Source organism: Mustela erminea, chromosome 4 (assembly GCF_009829155.1).
Source record: "Mustela erminea isolate mMusErm1 chromosome 4, mMusErm1.Pri, whole genome shotgun sequence".
Lineage (NCBI taxonomy): Eukaryota > Metazoa > Chordata > Mammalia > Carnivora > Mustelidae > Mustela > Mustela erminea.
The window spans coordinates 49,171,048-49,191,397 of record NC_045617.1 but is presented as its reverse complement, the minus strand read 5'-3'; the positions used below and the strand labels follow the sequence as shown (position 1 = coordinate 49,191,397).

The window sequence follows — 20,350 nt, the reverse complement described above, 5'->3', positions numbered from 1 at the left end:
AAATAAAATAAATGAAAACGCAAGACAAGAGAGAATAATCCTCTTATGAGAGGGTATGGCTTAAAAGATGAGTGGCCGACTTCTATTGAAAGCATTGTATCACTATGGTCTTACTACTGATTGTTTGCTTTTCTTCATTATCATATTATCCTGTTTTGTACCTCTCTATGACAAAGCATCCCTTAAAACATGGAGTATTTATCTACTTATATATTTATTTTCTATAGGAGAAATACTTAAGACAAACTCCTAAATCTTAAAGGCCTGCTCTACTTACTTTAGGAACTAGAGAAGGAGTAGCTGTGGCTTCCTATTCCTATCCAGAAACTAGAGGGTAGACACTGTTTTTTCCATGCTCTTTGAATACAAAGAGCAAAGGAATCTGTTATAAGATAATCCCATGTAACAAAAAAAGGAATATAAATTTAACGGTAAGGAGATTCTAATTTCTAGTATCAAGAATTAGATCACACTTTTTTTAAAAGGAAAGATTTATTTAGGGGCACCTGGGTGGCTTAGTCATTAAGCTTCTGCCTTTGGCTCGGGTCATGATCCCAGAGTCCTGGGACTGAGCCTGGCATCAGGCTCCCTGCTTGGCAGGAAGCCTGCTTCTTCCTCTCCCACTCCCCCTGCTTGTGTTCCCTCTCTTACTTTGTCTCTCTTTGTCAAATAAAAAAATAAAATCTTTTTAAAAAATATATTTATTTTAGAGAGAAAGGAGAGAGCACGTGCATGAGTAGGGGAAGAGGCAAAGAGAGAATCCTCAAGCAGAAGCCCCACTGAGCACAGAGCCCAACGAGGGGCTCGATCCCAGGACCTTGTGATCATGACCTGAGCCAAAATCAAGAGTTGACTGCTCAACCCACTGAGCTGCCCACCCAGGCGCCCCAATTCTATCACTCTTAATCACACACAGGATTCCTGCTGACTTCAAAGTAAGTTCTGAACAACAAGTAGAAAAAAATTGAGAGAAACAGGTCCAAAAATTTTCCCAAAATCAAAAATAAATAAAAATGCTCATTCTTTTTGATGTATAGTGTGGTTAATCCATGCCATTCTCTCCTTCAATGGAGAAGTTTAGAGAGAGAACTAAGAAAGACAGTGAGATGAAGAGACATGAGTAAGAAGCTGAAGATCTGACAATGTGAAACACTAACAGAGACCAACAGAAGAATAAATAGAGGGAAGTAGATAAGAAATAACAGAGATATTAGAAAAGGCATTCTAGACTCCATCAGTAAACAGATGGCCTGAGTTTTACTATCAGCTCTGCTATTGCACATAGGGCTTGAAGGGCACAATCTGTCTTAGATCCCTTTACCTGTAAAACCTGCTCAAGAGAAGGGGAACAAGGTAGTGTTTCTCCAACTTGCATGAGAAAAAGAATCACAGGGGAGAGGGCTATAGTCAAAATGCAGGTTCTGACTCAGTAGATCTGGGGTGAAGCCCATTTTTAGGAAGATTCTGCATTTTCTAGGAAGCTCCAACTGATGCTATGTCAATATTCCATGGACCACCCTCTAAGTAGCAAGAAACTAGATAATCCTTTAGGATTTTTTTTAACTTCTGAAAATCATTACTTTTAAACATGATAATTAGGAGGAAGAATGGAATTGAAGATGAGGAAAACTGGATCCAAAAAATGGGTAATTTTCCCTGGGCAAGGGGCCCATTGTGCTCACAAGTTCCTGCACATTTCTGTTCCACTACAGCACTCATCACACATTATATACTTGAACACGTAACCTCCCTGAAAGCGGGGGCAGGGTCTCTTGGTCATGTACTGCAAGGCTTAGCAGGGTGCCTAAACAACGTATTTGATGAATAAGTGATGATTTGGGTAATTTTTTTCATATTAGTCCTTTCTTCTCTATCCCTTCAAATAAAATCCAACAGTACATTTATTGATATTCCAGGTTTCTTTGTGCAGCAACCTTTCCTACAGCTCTTCCCAGATCCTCCTTTATGCTGGCATACAACTTGAACCTGCTGTCACCAACACCTCAGTCCAGTATTTAGGGGTACAGGCACAGTGTGTTTACTTCATTGCTTTCTCCAGGGAAAAAAAGCAAAGCTCCCATTTTTTTTTTTTCAGCGTAACAGTATTCATTATTTTTGCACCACCCCCAACAGTCCAAGTCATGCATTCAGTCAGCAACCACTTAACAAAACCTTATCTCCAGCCTATAAAAGGCCTGGTTCACACCATCCCTTTCTCAGATTAGCCCTTCCAGTTCACCAGGGTCAGAAGGCTCTTAAAAATTCTACCTCCAGTGAACACTATGGACACTGCAGTGACTGTCAGCTACCTGGACACAGCATCACAGTCCCATCACACGAGAATATTCACAGAAAATGGTATTTCTCCATATCTTTGCTGTTATGTGTGTCCTTCTAAATTTGCACAATTTTTTCTTTAGTACTTCTGACAAAATTCAAATATCCATGCTTCTTTTTACTTGTTCCCTTTTCCACTTAAAAGGACTTGAGTGAGTCACTGTAGTGCCATACAATGATATGAAAATTTATCATTAATAACAGATAAACCACAAGTCTTGAACCAAAAAAAAAAAAAAAAAAAAAGAGAAAAAAAGATGTGGAACTGAGGAATTAGAACAGTAAAGGAATATCATGAGTACTGAAGCTTTATGTATTTTATATAACCTTAAAATAATGAATTATCCAGCCTTTGATGAACTCAAATGATTCAGTAACATATTTTTATATGTTGCCTTTCTTCAAGATGAATTTGCTTAGATTCCCTCTCCCCAGTTTTATTGAGACATAATTGACAAACTTTACTGTGTGAGTGTAAGGCATGCAGCATGATGGTCTGATTTACACATATTGTGAATGATGACCACAATAGGCTCAGCTAACATTTATCTTCTCATATAGTTACAAGAGAAAGAAAAGAAAGAAGAAAAAAAATACAGAAAAAAATGTTTTCCTTGTAATGAGAACTCTTAGGACTTACTCTCAACAACCTTCCTGTGTGCCATCCAGCAGTGCTCTAGTCAGGTTGTACAGTATATTCCTAGTGCTTCTTTAGTTCATAATGGGATGTTTGTACCTTGTGACCACCTTCCTCCAACACTATCCTCTCCCTTCCACATCTAGTAAAGACAAATCTGATCTCTTTTTCTATGAGTTTTGTCTGTTTGTTTATTTCAAATAACATATTTCAATGGTAAATTTTCTATTCATTTCAGTTAAACTGAATCCAAATATAGATTACGCACATTAGAGTAAAAAGAAGACATATTTCCAGGGGCGCCTGGATGGCTCAGGGGGTTAAAGCCTCCACCTTTATTTAGCTCAGGTCATGATCCCAGGGTCCTGGGATCAAGCCCCACATCGGGCTCTCTGCTCGGCAGGGGGCCTGCTTCTTTCCCTCTCTCTCTCTCTCTCTCTGCCTGCCTCTCTGGCTACTTGTGATCTCTGTCTGTCAAATAAATAAATAAATCTTTAAAAAAAAAAAAAGACATATTTCCAGTATACTGTCACTATCCAAATTCTACACAATTATTTTTTAAAGATTTTTAAATTTATTTATTTTTGAGAGAGCAAGAGAGAGTACGCACAAGTGGTGGGAGGGGCAGAGGGAGAAAGAGATTCCCCGCTGAGCAGGGGGCCTGACGATGTGGGATTCGATCCCAAGACCCTGGGATCATGACCTGAGCCGAAGGCAGATGTTTAATCGACTGAGTCACCCAAGCGCCCTCTATGCATTTATGAATAGGATTCCATTTATTAGGGGAATGAATTTATTACAGGGAAAAAAGGGAGAGAAAACAATTCAATTGAAACGCTATTCTTCCTTCCACCACTGAAGTCAAACTCTGGCATCAAGAAATACCAAGATTCAAATAGGTTTTATAGAACATTCTTAGGAATTCTCTATTTGTAAAGCTCTGGGTGGATGGAGAAGGGAACAATATGTGGCACAAATATAAATTGACTCTAGTTGACTTGACAAATTGTCCTATATTTTATAACTATTAATATGTTTATTAACATGCTTATGCCTTCATGTGTTAGTGATTTTGCCATTATTTTGAGCTTATTAACAATTTTAAGCCATTACATGTAAACCTTTACCTAACCTGGGGCTGCAGAATTTTAGATTTAGATATGATCTCTTTATCTTAACAATGAGATTCAGAGAAGTCAAGAGCCTCATGCATCCCACCAGCTATTCCAGTACCACTCAGTCTTTAATTTTAAGGGAGATAATTTCCATCAGTTTCTTTCTCAATCATTGGTATAAATGATATTTTAAGATAGAACTATGACTACCAATCATGTTTCTTCAAGGGAAAGAAAAAAAGAGAGACCTATAAAAGTTCCCTTAGTAGAAAGAAGGATAAGAGATACTCACACTTCCTTAGGTGCTGCATCTGACAGAGCTGGTCTAGGATCATGAATGCTTTGGAGGCCATGCCACAAAGAAAGTTGGGAAAAAACTAACGATCTCTAGCCTGGAGAAAAGAAAGAGGCCTCATCAATTGCTAAAAGATCTAAAGAGAGCTCAGATTTATTCTCTATTTCTAGAGTGTAGAATTAGAAACAATGAGTTGTTTTAGGAAGCTGAATTATACCTAAATTCAGAAAATTTATAAGCAGTGGGCCTTTCTATAAGTAGAAAGAGCTGTCTTCTTTGGCAATGAATTCCTTATCTTAGTTATAAATTAAATTTAAACAAACCTCAAGCTAAGTTTTATAGAAAACAAGTTCAGGAGCAAAAAGCTATATTTTAATAATAAGAATTACTAAGACACATTACCTTAACCCTTCTGGATTCTTAAGGGGTATTCCATTTAGAACATTTTGATTATTTCATAAAGTTCATGCCAAATAGGATTGATTTACTTGTGAACATTAGTTAGGTCACAAATAAAACTATTTTATCCCATATGATAAAGGTCATATAATGCTTACACAACTGTATGTAATGGTCATGTAATGGTTACATGGTTACAACATACAGTGGTGTTTGTCAAAACTCACAAACTTGTTAACTAAAAAAGATTTAGTTTTATTATGTGTAAATTATACCTTTATACAAGTGGGAGGAAAAATGGTATATCTGACGTGGGGCTTCCTTCAAATACCCTCCACCAACAGGTTTTTATTTTTAACCTGATCTGCATCTTAAAATCACACGGCATGATAGATGGATAGAACAGACTTTCAGGTCAAACTCTCCACCCCTTCTAAGCTAGGTGATTTGGGGCAGGTTGTTTGGTTCTTGACCTCTCAAAACTCATAGGTTTTGACAGACATAAAAGGAGAGAGACACAGAAAATCTACTGCTTTGCAGGATGGTAAGTGTAAGTCTTAAGAACAAGGGATCAGGGGCGTCTGGGTGGCTCAGTGAGTTAAAGCCTCTTGCCTTCAGCTCAGGTCATGATCTCAGGGTCCTGGGATTGAGCCCCCGCATCGGGCTCTCTGCTCAGCAGGGAGTCTGCTTCCTCCTCTCTCTCTGCCTGCCTCTCTGCCTACTTGTGATCTCTGTCAAATAAATAAATAAAATCTTTAAAAAAAAAAAAAAAAGAAGAAGAACAACAACAACAAGGGATGAGTCTTAAGAATAATGGAAGGGCAGGTGAGAAGGGACAAGATGTACTTCAAAAACAGACATTTGAATTATTTCTTGAAGAGAGAGCCATATATATAAATAGTCCCAAAGCAGGAAATAACACACTTATTCTGGAAACTAAGCAGGCCTGAGGTAGAGGATATTCACAAAGGAAGATGACTGGAGCCTTATGGGTAGAGCAGACCTGGGAGAGTCTTACAAGCTATGCTGAAGAGGTTAGAATCTGTCTGGTAGCTAACAGGGAGATGCTTAATTGCTTAAAAATAGGGGATCACATTTAGCTTTTGAAAGATAATAGCAGAAGCCACGGGATATGGACTAAAGGGGAATATGAGTTATCACAAGGTGGGGAAACCAGTTGGATCAGTGGTTCTCAAACACCTCTATGTTGCTGGGCCACCCACATAAGAACCGTCTGCTTGTTAAAAGTGAAGATTGTTGGGCTCCACCCCAGATCTACTAAATCAAAATCTCTGTGGACAGGGCCCAGGACTGTGATCTCAAAGTTCCTCTGGTGATTCTGGTGGGCAGCCAGGTTGGGCACCACTATAATGCAGAAGTTCTGGAAACCTGAATTTAGAGGGCTGCACTGGTGATGATCAAGACAGGCAGATATGAAAGTAAAATCTAGACGTGGTGACTGATATGGATGTAATATGGATGTAAGAGTTCCAGGATTACTCCTAGATTCTGGCATGGTTGGTGGTGGAGATAGAGAAGACAGGATCCAGGACAGAGCATAAAGAGGAACAGATCTGGAAGGAGATGATTGGGTGAATTTTTAAACATCCTGTGTCTGAAGTACTTATGGACACCGGCTGGGTGGAAGTATCCAGTAGGCTCTACCAGCACTGCAGACACATGGAGGAGTCATTGGCAATGAAAATCACATCAGGTATGAGGTCACAAGGGAAAGAGCACATGGAATGACAGAAAAATGAACAAGGATTGTACCCTGGGGAACACTTAAGGGAAGAGTGGGAGAAATGGCAGTGAAGCAAGCAGAGAAAAAGGAAAAGAGAAAATAACATGGAGAGCAAGAGAGTACGATGTTTTCAAAATGATGGGGTAGGCAATTGATGATTATAAATGGAGACTCACCTGCTCTTTTCTTTTCGGTGAAGAAATAACAGCTACTTCACAAGGTTGATGTGTGATGATTAAATGTAAAAGTTATAGCACACATGAATGCTGCAGAGTTGTTCCTTCTGCTGTAACCCATCCCCTATCCATACCACATTTTCACACAGGTGTGACCTTTCACACAAGTCAGGAATAATCTGAGCCCCTTCCATTAAAAGTCAAGTCCTTATGTCTTCTAGGCCTTTTCTTCCTGATCTAGAGAAGTTATCTAGGTTCCAAATATTGACTCTCAAGTCAGTCTACCAACATTAGAATCCTAGCTTTCTTTTACTAGGTAAATACACTGAGTGAATTACATTAACTCTCTTTGGCTTTATGGATGATAACAGGATTGTTGGAAGGAATAAGATATTGCTAAATGTATGGTGCCTGACACAGAATAAGAGCTCAGTAAATGTTGGCACTGGTATTATCATTGATAATAATCAAACCACTAAATCCTCTTTTCCAAGAGAAGAGTTTAACCAAATTAAAGAGAAAGTACCATTCATAATTATAAGAGTTTAAACTGAGAAAACAGAACATTTTATAACTTATATACTGAGAAGACAGCAAATCCTATAATTTATGCAGGAGAACAATACATAACAAGTCTAAATCTGAATTTTGAATTAGAGAAGCTGTTTTTAAAAAACTCTTTTTTAAGAAAATGTAAACCAAATTTTAATAATATTTGTACTCCAGTAGTTTTGAAGTAATTCAAGTCTTTTAGAAACACATACTTATATACAAACAACTGTAATTAATTCTTACAACAAATTATCCCTATGTATATCAAAAGAACTTCCTTAAAAATCTCTAATAGGTTGGGGTGCCTTGGTGGCTCCATCAGTTGAGGGTCCAACTACTGATTTTGGTTCAGGTGATGATCTTGGGGTCCTGGGATGGAGCCCCGCATAGGGCTCTGTGGTCAGCAGGGAGTCTGCTTGAGGTTTCTCTCTCCCTCTTCCTCTGCCCCTCCCCCAACTTATGCTCTCTTTGTCTATCTCAAATTAAAAAAAAATCTGTAATAGGGCTCCTTTTTGTTTTGGAAAGGCTGATTTTCTTAAAGCTTTTTAAAATTCAGGGTATCTGCCAGTCAGAATGAACTTTATCCCCTAAGTAGTCTAAGCTAGTTATCATTTCCCAAAAGAAAAATCAGTAAAATTTTTAATTTTTAGGACATCCAAATTCTTAGAATTAACAAGAGTAAGCACAAGAGTAGGAAGTAAATCTAGTCAGTGATGACTTAAGACACACAGAACAGAGGGAGTGTCGTAGAGGGGCAAGGATATGACTTAAATTAAGAACAACTGGATTCCATCGCTTCTTGGCCTTTTGGCTAAGATCAAGTGAAGAACAACAGAATTCCAGGTCTATCCATCATGTGCTAGTCCCACGACTTGGACCTGAAACTCTTGGAACCACAAATCCTGCTATGTAAAATAGGGGTAATAATAAGATTATTCCAACCACAGTGTTGCTTTGAGGTTCAAATTGATAGCCCTCCGTAAGAAGCCCCTCCAACATTAACTCTTTTTTGCACTTCAAAGTACTGAATATATATTTCCTTTGTAACCGTGAAAGCACACTATGATTACCTCTATCATATCATGCAGCTGCCCTTTTAGTCTGTTTGAGTGTGTCCCACACAGGCTGCACAGGGGTCTTATTGTTATTTCTATAGCCACAAAGGCTTGCAATACTGGATGTACCCAGCAAATGGCTGAGGACTAGGAGACCAAATGAAGGCAACAAAGGATCTAGAAAATAAATATTTTGGCAACTACCACTGTGAGAATACATACTGGAGACATTTCTCAACTGTCCTTTTGATTCAGGTAAAATTAGCAAGAGTTATTGATCAATATGGTTCTAAAAGATACACAAAATTCCTGTGGGGGTAAAAAAACAAAAAACAAAAACTAAATGCTCTATAGAAATGTATCCCATTTTTCAGTTTTCTTAAATATATTTTTAAATCTATAGCTTAAGAACATTTTTAATTCTTCTTTTTCCGTATTTGTACATAGTAGTAGATTATCAAAGAAATTAAGAATCCTCTATTCCCTTCCTATTCAAAGTGTGGTAGCCCAGCAAAGTATGTCTACTAGAAATGCAGAATCTCAGGCCTCACTCCAGACCTAAGCCAGAATCTGTGTTTTAGTAAGATTCCCAGGAGATTTACACATTAAAATCTAAGAAGAACCACTCTAGTCTACTCAGAAATGTGGGCCTATTTTATATATTTGTTTTATTTATTTGTTCCTAGAGTCTACCTGAATGAATCAGTCACTTATTTTTTTTTAACAATATCTACATCTATTTAACCTGCCATAAACAAAAGAAAAACACATGCCTAACAATGAACTAGAGATAGTAAGTAGCTTCTTCTAGGTTCCAGTCTAAAATGTGATGCATAATTCTCCACCCCAGTAAGATCCTAGGTATCAGTGAGGGAAAGGCGGCAAAAGTAGAGGAGTAAGGGTCTTCATACAACTGGGTACAATGGACATGTAACGACCTGAGATATACGCTAGAACTAAAGCACAGATCCAGAAGAACCACTGATCCAACTGGTTTCCCCACCCTGTGATGTCTCCTCTTCCCTTTTAGTCCATCTCCCATTGCTTCTGCTATTATCTTTCAAAAGCTAAATGTGATCCCCTATTTTTAAGCAATTAAGCATCTCCCTGTTAGCTACCAGACAGATTCTAACCTCTTCAGCATAGCTTGTAAGACTCTCCCAGGTCTGCTCTACCCATAAGGCTCCCGTCATCTTCCTTTGTGAATATCCTCTACCTCAGCTTGCTTAGTTTCCAGAATAAGTGTGTTATTTCCTGCTTTAAGGATGCTATGAACATGCTATGAACATTAAATAAAGTGTATAAAATGCACACTACAGCATGTCATAGTCCATAAGGGTCCCATACTAGAAGCTCAATAAATAGCAGTGAGTTTCCCCATGTGCAGAAGATATCTAAATCCACTGTTAAAAATATATATATATATAAGGGTTCTATATATACATATTTTGGACCCTTGAACAACATGGGTTTAAACCGCAGGGAGCCACTTAAATACCTGAATTTTTTTCAATAAATACAATACTATAAATGTATTTTATGTTTTTCTTAATAACATTTCTTTTCTCTAGCTTATTTTATCATTAAGAATACAGCATATAATACTATAAGAATGTATGTTAATCAACTGTTATGGTAAAGTTTCTGGTCAACAGTAGGCTATTAGTAGTTAAATTCTGAGGGAGTCAAAGGTTTCACATGGATTTTTTTTTTAATTTTTTATTTTTTTATCCCCAGGGGTACAGGTCTGTGAATTGCCAGGTTTACACACTTCACAGCACTCACTAAAGCACACACCCTCCCCAATGTCCGTAACCCCACCCCCCTTCTCCCATCCCCCCTCCCCCCAGCAACCCTCAGTTTGTTTTCACATGGATTTTTGACGATGCAGGGGATCAGCATCCCTTAACTCCTGAATTATTCAAGAGTCAATTGTATATTTTTTCCTCAGACCTATTATTGCCCCAGATTCCCCTGCCTTTTGGAACTGTTTTCCTTTTCCCTATGAATGGGATTTTATGAATATATCATATATACATATGTGTGTTTAATATAAAAAAATGATGCCTCACATCCTGGAAGCCAAGATAAAAATGCAGATAAGTGGTTTCCTTCTCACCTCACTTTCATATTTTGTTTGACTTCTCAGAAAAAGCAGTCATAAAACTTCCTCCCTTTGCTAATCTGGGAGTTCAAAGTCCAAACATTCCCCTTAGTGCCACTAATGACCTTACAGATTTAAGAAAACTGAAATGGGAGGTGCCTGGGTGACTCAGTGGGTTAAGGCTTCTGCCTTCGGCTCAGGTCATGGTCCCAGAGTCCTGGGATAGAGCCCACATCAGGCTCTCTGCTCAGCTGGGAGCCTACTTCCTCTTCTCTCTCTGCCTGCCTCTCTGCCTACTTGTCTGTCTGTCAAATAAATAAATAAAATCTTTAAAAAAAAAAAAAAAAGAAAAAAAAGAAAGAAAAGAAAACTGAAATCGTGTTTCCTTTTAGCAATAAATAAATAAATAATGAAAAAGACTGAAGCTACCATTGGAGTGTGTGCATATGTATATATATATGGGAACTGTGGCCATAGTCTTCTCTTGCTTACAGTTCTATAGGCTGAATACTCAACAGGTAAAATATTATTTTACCTGAATTTATTCCTTTTCACTAATTACCAATAGTTTCAGGTTCTTACCCTGTGAAATTTAGCAAACATCTCCATAACTCTCTTTGGATATAATTTCCTTGTCCTAGCCAATCCATAATATAGAAGTCAACTTCATCTCAGGCTAAATACCCTTTTTTATACTTTATATATGTATATCCATATATATGATTCAAATAAATAAATAAGTTTCACTTTTTAGTTTAATTGAATACAACAGCCCTTACAGTACCTTTGAGTATTTCAGATGTTTTTCTTTAGTTTACCTCTGGTAGTAATTGTTCAGATTTAGTATTCTAAGTAGTGATACTATATAGATAAGATAGCACTACAAGACAAGGTAAAGCAAGAGAAAATATATAGGTCAGAGGATTGATTATTGCTTTCCTGCTTGGCTAGTGTGATGGGGAGACAAGAGCACAGGGCTAAGAGACAAAACAACTTGTTAAGCCCATTTCCACTACAGTGTTCATCCACAAGTGGCTTAATCTCTGTGATTCTCAGACTTCTAAAAATATGAAAATAATAATGCCTTCCAGGCCTATCTTCCAGGGTTGTGAAGTTCTTGGTAAAATTGTCAGCAAAAAAATAACAAATGTTATTTGCTACTTTTTAGCCATTGGGTACTTTTTTTTTAGGCAACAGTTATACATTCTCTTTATAAAGCCATTTTACTGTAAGCTGAAAAAACAATAAAAGATTGTCAACAACAAAAAAAACTAGCCAGTTTATCAGCAAAATGAGTTTATGTGAGGACAGCAGAGGAATTACAATTTTGGACATGCAAACCATGGTGAAACATCGGCAAGCCCTGAGAACAAAGGAGAAGAGCATCCTTTTAATAGAGGGAAAAACAAGTTGGGAGGGGTTGGTTAGATGATCCATTGGAAGAAGGTGAGAGTTCAGGGTTGTGGCAACCTCTCATGGGCTGGGTTGTTACTGGGCAAGATGAAAATCTTCCTCCTGCTGAGGAGTTAAAGTGAGCCTCTTCCCGTGGGTTAGAGTATGTAAAGTAGGCCATGACAAGTGGTACATGCCTGAGAGTTCCCCCTTCAGAACTTCCCAACTCCATTTTTAAAAGTGTTATTTGTTCTTTTATTTTTAGTAATCTCTGCACCCAATATGGGGCTCAAACTCACAATCCCAAGATCAAGAGTTGCATGCTTTTCTGACTGAGCCAGCCAGGTGTCTCCTAATTCCATTCTGAATGGCTTTTCCTTTACTCATTTTCATAGAATCAACGGTTTTACAACTGAACACTGAAGAAAGATCATGTCTAGAGGTACTATATTAATTTTATATGAAATGTTTTTAAAAATTATGGTAAAAAAGACATAATGTAAAATGTACTTAACCATTTTTAAGTGTACAGTTCAATGACATTAAGTTTATCACATTGTTGTACAACCAATTTCCAGAACTTTCTCATCTGGTAAAACTTAAACTCTATACCACTGAACAACTCCCCATCTTCCCCCTTCCTACAAACCCTGGCAATCAATACTCTGCTTTCTGTTTCTGTGAATTACACTACTTTAGAGACCTTATATAAGTGGCATCATCAAGGCTCACCCATATTGTGACATGTGTCAGAATTTCCTTCCATTTTAAGGCTAAATAACATTCCATCGTCTGTATATGCTACATTTTGCTTATCCAGTCATTCACTGACGGATATTTTCCACCTCTTGGCTACTGTGAATGCTTCTATGAACACTGGTGTGCAAAACTACATGAAACTCTTTAACAATATCTATCTGTGCTTACGTTTTCATTTGATAAATAAAAATGAAAACAAAGTTTACTCCTTTGAATACTCGAGTTCAAAAATCACATATGCCTTTCTGAGTACATCTAACAGGGAGTAGATGATTCCTTCAGTGGACTAATGCATTTGCCTTTCAAATTCCAAGACTTATAAGTAAAATGCAGTCACAAAATATATTGAGAGCTATTTAAGAATAACAATATTCCATAAAGAAAAACATGTGACAAAAACAAGATTTTTTAAATTAACATTTGGTTAAGGAACATACTTATACCAAAATTATTTAATTTCTTTTGTCTCCCCATATGCTACGACCTATATATTTGCAACAATTTTACAAGAATTTTAAGCCACACTTCCAAATATAAGAAATGCTCAAGTGCCTATAACTGAAAATCTTTTGTAATAACATCTGACAAAATTTTGCATTTCTTGTAGAAAAAAATATAAAGTAAGATTAAGGAGACACTATAGGAGACGTTATGAGGACTCAATAAAGTGGCCATAAGAGATGATATAGTTTCAACTACCTCAGGGGACAGGTAGCGATATGAAACCCAAAGGATCAAGAACAACTTGCCCCAAACCACATAACAAGCCATCCTTAGAAGTGGTATGTTACATAATCAATATAATATATAATTATATATGTTACATAAATAATATATATTAACCTAATTATTTAAAGTTATTACTATTATTTTTTACAAAATAAATAATGCTTGGTTTTTCAAGAAATATCTAGATAATTAAATAGATACAGTATTATGGCAACAAACAGTGCTATGTCAAAGTAGATACTTAAATATCTGTATCCCTTGTTTTTCTGTTCCTTTACCTATTTCTTATAGAGCAGATAAGAAAGTAAAAAGGATTAAGTATGAATCTGTTATTTGTTCTATCTTAGCAAACTAATAACGGGTTTGTTGGAAAAGATTGGAATTATTGCACAGAGTGAGGTTTTAAAATCACTAATCAATGTACATTTATTTGGAAAATGCTTGACCTACGTAAATTTTTTTTAATTTCACATATACCCAGAATTTAAGAGCCAGCTGAGACTTTAGAGATTACCTAATTCAACTCTCTCAATTTATAGATGAAAATAGTTGAGTTTGGAAAAACAAAAGGACCTGTCCAAACTCTCAGAGCTAATTAGTGAGACTAAAGCCTAAGACTAAAGCCTAGGACATCTAAATTCCAGTCCAGTTTTCTTCCCATTCTTTATTTCATGCTGCCCTCCTCACTTCCACACCCATCACAATATTTTTGCACAGACAAGGAAGACAGAATTACATCTAATTTTATATCTCTTGAAAGTAACTATTTTGTGCTAATAAATGATTTAATAGTTTGATTCCTTCATTAAATATGTCAACATCAGCTGAATTTATTGCTAACTTATGGCAAAGATCCTTAAAAGAAAAAAAAAAAACCTCCTCACAACTTAGTGTGGCACCAAACCTTGTTAGTGTTTAGCAACCAGAATATATCACTATTTGAAATTATGCTAGATTATAGATGTTATCTCTTGATACATATTAAATCAACAAATACAAGAGAACTCCCTAGTATTGGGGAAAAAAATACAAAGCTAAAGGTCAAATAATAAAAAAAAGTTAAAATAGTTCAAGACGATAGAGTTACAGAAAAAATGGCACAAGGAAGTGCACTTGTAGTTGCTGAAGGGAAAGGGATCCAATGAAGAAATGAACTGCTCTAGGGTACCATGGCCAAGAAAGGATTTGTGAAGGAGGGTTCCTGGAAAGATGGAGAGGAGAAAGGGCAGTGAAGGCAAAGGGAACAGTGTGACAAGAAAAACAAAGATAGACATGTGCATGTTTTACTCAGTGGGGAGGGATCCAAGTTGCCTAGAGCTGCAGGTCAATGGGCAAGGATACGCTGGCTGACCCCGTTAAGAAGGAATTTGTAAACTTGGTTTGAAAGGCCATGTGTTTCCTCCCTTGTCTTTTTTAAAATTCAAAACCTGATGAGTTTTAAAATGTATTTGCATTCATTCTCATTCCAAGGGAAAATAAAACAATAGCATCTTGATTTTTAAAAGGAGAAATGTCCTGATCACGAAAAGGGAAAAGAAAAAAAGCCATCTACAGTGAGAAAAGACAGATTCTGACACACAACACTTCTCTATGTTCTTATATGTCTAATTTGAAATAAAAAATGACTCAGTTAATCCTAAAATAATACTTAGGTTAATAATATTAAATCACTCACTAATGACATTATCATGTGACTTGAGAAAAAAATCTAACAAGTTCAATTTTAAAAGGATGACCGTGTCTTTGTGGCTCAGAAAGGCATGGTCCGATATAATCACATATGTAATTCTTAAAACCCTGTCTTCCTAAGCCAAAAAATCTAACTGTATAAAACTGTGTCCTGGCACCAGTTTTAGATTTTGCATTGTTTTACCCTTCTGTAATTTCATCTGTGATTGGATGTTCTATGATGAGGCCGCTGAGGAACAGACAAGAGTATCAGATATTAAAGTCTAAGAGTCTGCCATCAAAAATAAGAATCAAACAAGCAAACAAAAAGTCCTAAAATGGTATGGACCTCCTAGAGGTTTCAGGGAGGTAATGAGAGAGAAGGATAACTCTAGGACCTCATTGAAAACATGGGTAAAGGGAGATCCCAGGTTAGGAGCTGATGTTCCACATATTTCTCTTGAATTAGCTGCCTAGAATTTAGAATTTCTTTTCTCAAAGAAACATTAAAAATGGTAACTAGGTTTCCAGGCTAGGCTAAACAAACAAACAAAACATAATTTACACAATAACAGATTAAAGACTATACATTGACTGTGACAAATAATAATACTAATATAAATATACCGTAAGACACATGTTCCTCTGGAACCTAGAACTCCCTGGGACAGACCTTTTACCCCAGCTTATTTGAGCTGAGTTAAATGTCCCTTCCCACAAGCCCCCAGTTTCACCAAGCCAGGGTGACTCACTGACTGTTAAAAACATTCCCAGTTTCCATGAATTTTTTTGTCTTTGATGCCCTTCTCCTTAGCCCATCTATCCAAATACTCTCTGACAATATACACATCAACTCCACATGGTGACAGTTAAAATATTCTAATAGAATCTTACAACTCAAGACTGTGGTGCAGGTAAAAGTGAGGATAAGAATAGTAAAGAAGGACTCTTATGACTTCTCTATGTGCCAGCGAGGCCTGATTCTGACAGATCACAGATCATGCCTTCAGACCATGATACCAAGCAAGGTGGAACAGCCATGACTTCATAAGTGCATGGGTGGCAGTGACCAAGTGTGCTCATTCTCTCCCCAGAGCCCACAACTATTCCACACATAGTAAGTGATGAGGAAAGAATAAATTATTACATAAGCCTTGCTTCCAAATTTCATCATCATCCTACAGCAGTCCTCCTCCTTCCTATACTACTCAACCCCTTCTGCCCCTCCAAAGTGAATTTAAGGCCAGCTTAGTTGGCCTTCTATGCTCTAAGTTCAAATCCCAAGTAGACACAAATTTTGCATCAAAATATGAGCTACTATATCTGTGAACAGAGAGTAATGCCAAGCACTACCCCATACACACACACACACACACATACATACACACACGCATATGTGTGTAAATACTTCATTAGGTTAATAATATTAAATCACTCACTAATGACATTATCGTGTGACTTGAGAAAAAATCTAACAAGTTCAATTTTAAAAGGATGACCATGTCTTTGTGGTCAATACATTGTCAATTAAACAATGGCTGTTTAAAAACATGTGGTCAAAAAGAAATATGGCAGCTCAGGAGATATCTGGCCTTATTGTAGGCAGGCTGGCTATTAACTTTGCAGGATGCTTCTTTCCTAATTTCAGTTACACAAAAGGCTACTAATAAGCATTTATTAAAATAAATACAATGGATAATGTAGATAACGGGTATTTATAAATTGGAGAATATTAAGATTCACCAGTTTTAAAAATTTACATATAATTTTGAATATATACATATGTATATATATACGTATATATAGAAAGAGAGCTTACGATCCCAGTCCTAATAATTTTAATGTACTCATAAAGTAAAGGAATAGAAGAATATAATACAATTGAGATCAGAGTTCCTACTCCCATGCCACTAGCAGGTATAAAGTTCTACATCAGTCTATACTTTCCTATTAATATAAACTGAGATTAACTTACTTGTTCAAAATATCTAAAAATATAATATACAGAAGTAGAAAATTATTTTTCTTGTTCTTCTAAAAGTACAGCTTTTTCAGAGTTTTAGTATCACTGTATAAAGTATTAACAATTACAGTAAAAGTAACATTTTCTGTGTTAATACTCTATGGGTCATATTGTATATTTGCTAGATATGCACCTTTGAAAAGCCCACTTTTTTATACTTTGCTTTGAACATTGTTTTGTGTTTTATTAGCACCATTTGATTATGGTAGCACAAAATGGTATTTTCCCAGAAACTGTTTGCCCTAGGGCATAAATCTCTGGAATATACTCTATATATATTCTACAAAATCTATGTATATATTCTACAAAATACATATATAAATATAAAAAATATATATTCTACAAAATGTTTAACTATTCTTATCATGACAGTCCAAAGTAGATATATACTCCTTTACACTTAGGTAGAAACTTCAGTGAAGAGACATAGTTAAGGAACAAATAAAACAAAGGCAGAAGCATGGAACTACAGTCTAGGCATGAAAGCACTCAAGGGCACAGAGCCTAGTTCGTATCTTGTTCTCTGAATAATTTGTATCCTTTCGTCACACTAAGATTTCTCAAGACCATCTTTCTCTCCACCCATCTTTATTTCCCCCTCTTTCCAAATATCTGACTCATCAACTTTTTATTCAGCCTCATGTAATAAGGCTTCGAAATTCATTCACTCAGATTTTTGTGAAATTACAGCAAGAGGAGATGCTTGTGGAATCAGAGCACTGTGAATAAGTCAAAGAAAGGGAACATGGAGAGCACGGAATAGGGACGAAAGGAAATGGGAAACCACAGGGTACAGGTCCCTGCTGCCTGAATCTAAAAAATATTCCTCTTTTCACTTTTTCACAGTAGCAAGGCAGAACAAACTATATCCCATTAAGCCTCTAAGTTGGTTTAAGAAATACCATCTGCCTACACTAGGTAGCTCATTACAGAAAGCATGGAAGCAGTCTCAGGTTTCGTAAGTGGATAGCCAGAGTATGGGTGAATACCTCCTTCCCTGTGTCTAACTAGTGAGAGGTCACTTGTGTTCCAGCGGCTACTCTCATTTCTCAGGCTTAGCCTATAGTTACTATTTTATATGCCCTTCCCAGGGTAATAGCAAGTTTTCACATGAAGCAACTACATAAAATTTCCTATTTCATTTGTGATATTTTTTACACCAGCACCATTAGGAAGGAATTAACCAACACAGGGGTGTTCTACCTTTGTGCTAAGTTTGTCTTTCTGAGACACAAGAGGTAGAAAAGCTCTGAGATAGGAAGGGAATGATAGACAGGAACTTTTGGGTGTGGCTCTGACTGTATGGAGATTGGAGAACTTTGACAATGTCTGAACTCTGAAGTATGCGAAGTGCAATTATCTGCCAAAGCTGATGTTCAGCTCTGCACAGTTGTGTAATGGGAAACCCTGATGCAATGCCTAAATAACCAAAATCACAGAGATGAAGGGAAGGGTATATCCTACCCAGTTTTTGTAGGTGCAGCATAACTTCAGTGTAACAGCACACAGAAGAAAGATTAAGGAAAGATTCCATTAAAAACTGCCTTGTAATCATTTTCAATTGCAATGTCTAATTAAGTAGCTTATTTCTCAGTGCCAAACTTGAGATTCCTACTAAAGAAGTTAAAGCCACATCAATGTCAAAGAACAAATTTTGTCACATACAGAAATAATTCCAGCACACATTTTCTCCACAATACAAATCCCACGTATTGTTTTGTTTTTTTTTTTAAATCCCACGTATTGTAATCATGCTGTAACCACTGCTCCATTTACACTAACAATAAATACAAAACTACAAGAATATATTTTCATTTCTAGGGAAGGGAGGCAGAGTCACAACATGTAACATTAGTCTCTTTGGCTACTGGGAGGTAGTGCAATACTGCAAAAGGACTAGGTAATTTTAAATCATAAGATCATTTCTAAAATGCTGTTGGGCTAATTTTTTATTTCAAAAGCCTTTAGATGCTTTAAAATTAAAAGCAATTGAAGCAAATTAAGAAAATAAATGGTAAAGTGTAAAAATAACATAAGAGCACAACTACTTCCACTAGAAAAATCAACCAACTGAGGATCCCTATCAAACTCCAGCCGTTAAAGGGAAAAGTTTGCTAATATAAGAAAACTATATATATGTAAGCTGCTGGACAACCTCTAGGTGCTGCTGTAGAGACCCCCTTCCTAAAGACTTATTTCTTCCCCTCTATTTTAGCCTCCCCCTCCCCCTAACTGCACTGCACTGCGCAAAGCCATTACAATCACTTCAAACATATTAGCTGTTGAAAAAGCCTCAGAAACTGACATTCTTCAAGGTTCAAGAAGCCATGGCTTTTTACTTTTTACTCCAAATTACACTCTAGATGGATGAGCTAGACAAAATACCAGCCGGTTAGCAGGTTGTGTCAAAGCAACCAGGAGGCCAAAGAAGCAAAAACACAGCTACCACTAAAGCCCTCCTCCTTCCCCCAACGCCCCCCTCCCCCGCCCCCCGGCCATCTCGCTAAATGGACTATTACTAAATGTTAAAAATCAATCCTGGGCCTAAGTTAAAACTGTCAGAAGAGACTGGGAGATGTGGGAGTAGGGCGGAGTGTTTCCTGCGACGAGCTCTCAGCAGCACAGACTCCATCTGATATGTCAGCTCCAGCATCCGAGAAGCTGAAGAGATGCAAGCTCAGAGGAAAACCGTGCAAACGTCGCGGGGGGAGGGGGTGGCCTTAACGTTCGGATCAGATTAACCAGTGCCCGATCCCGGGCCCCGCGCCCCGGCATCTCCTCTGATCCGCAGCATCCCAACAGCCGCAGGGAGCGAGGGACTGCAGGGCCCGGGACGGGGGTCTCCCCGCAGGGCCGGACGAAGACAGGGAAGGCAGCCGCTTTACCTGCGATGGACCAGGTCCAGCGGTAGAACTCCACGGTGTCGTTTAGCGCCGTGGACACCACGTTGAGGACACTGCCCGGCTCCGAGTCCAGGAGCCCCATCTCGGCGGTAAGCGGGCGCCGGCGGCAGCGGGAGGAGAAAGCGGAGACACCGTGGGAGGGCTGACCTCGGAGGCGACGGCCGACCGAGTGAGCGGCAGCCGGGGACCCCTCTAACGGCGGCGGCCCAGTTGCGTCTCCTCCTCCTCCTCCTCCTCCTCGGGGCGCCGCGGCGACAGGGATGCGGCGGCCGCGTCGACTAGCCGGGCGGAGTAGAAGGTACCGTCCAGGCTCCTAGGAGAAAGCGGAGGAGGAGGAGATCCCGCCGTGAGCGCCAGGCGCTGCACCAGTCTGTCGCCTCGCGCGGCCGCCGCTCCAATCTCCTCGGCCCGAGTCACGTGGCCGCGCGCGAGGCGGAGGGGCTAGTGCCCCTCCTCCCGCCC

At 38.1% G+C, this 20,350-nt stretch overlaps 2 protein-coding genes across 3 annotated transcripts in view; one reads left to right on the top strand and one right to left on the bottom strand.

Moving 5' to 3' along the window:
* Positions 1-20,339, bottom strand: part of ELOVL4 (ELOVL fatty acid elongase 4) — a 31,142-nt gene extending 10,803 nt beyond the window's left edge. The window contains exons 1-2 of one of the 2 annotated variants that reach the window (XM_032339207.1): positions 19,871-19,969; positions 4,382-4,481 (exon numbers count right to left, since the gene is read on the bottom strand). In XM_032339207.1, the coding sequence (XP_032195098.1) occupies positions 4,382-4,442 (61 nt within the window). In that variant the 5' untranslated portion in view covers positions 4,443-4,481; positions 19,871-19,969. Of the gene's footprint in view, positions 1-4,381; positions 4,482-19,870 lie in introns of both variants that reach the window. The other variant, XM_032339206.1, reaches the window with a different exon arrangement.
* Positions 19,891-20,350, top strand: part of TTK (TTK protein kinase) — a 76,486-nt gene continuing 76,026 nt past the window's right edge. Inside the window, exon 1 of the mRNA XM_032339199.1 lies at positions 19,891-19,977. The gene's annotated coding sequence lies outside the window, so the exon portion shown is untranslated. The remainder of the gene's footprint in view (positions 19,978-20,350) is intronic.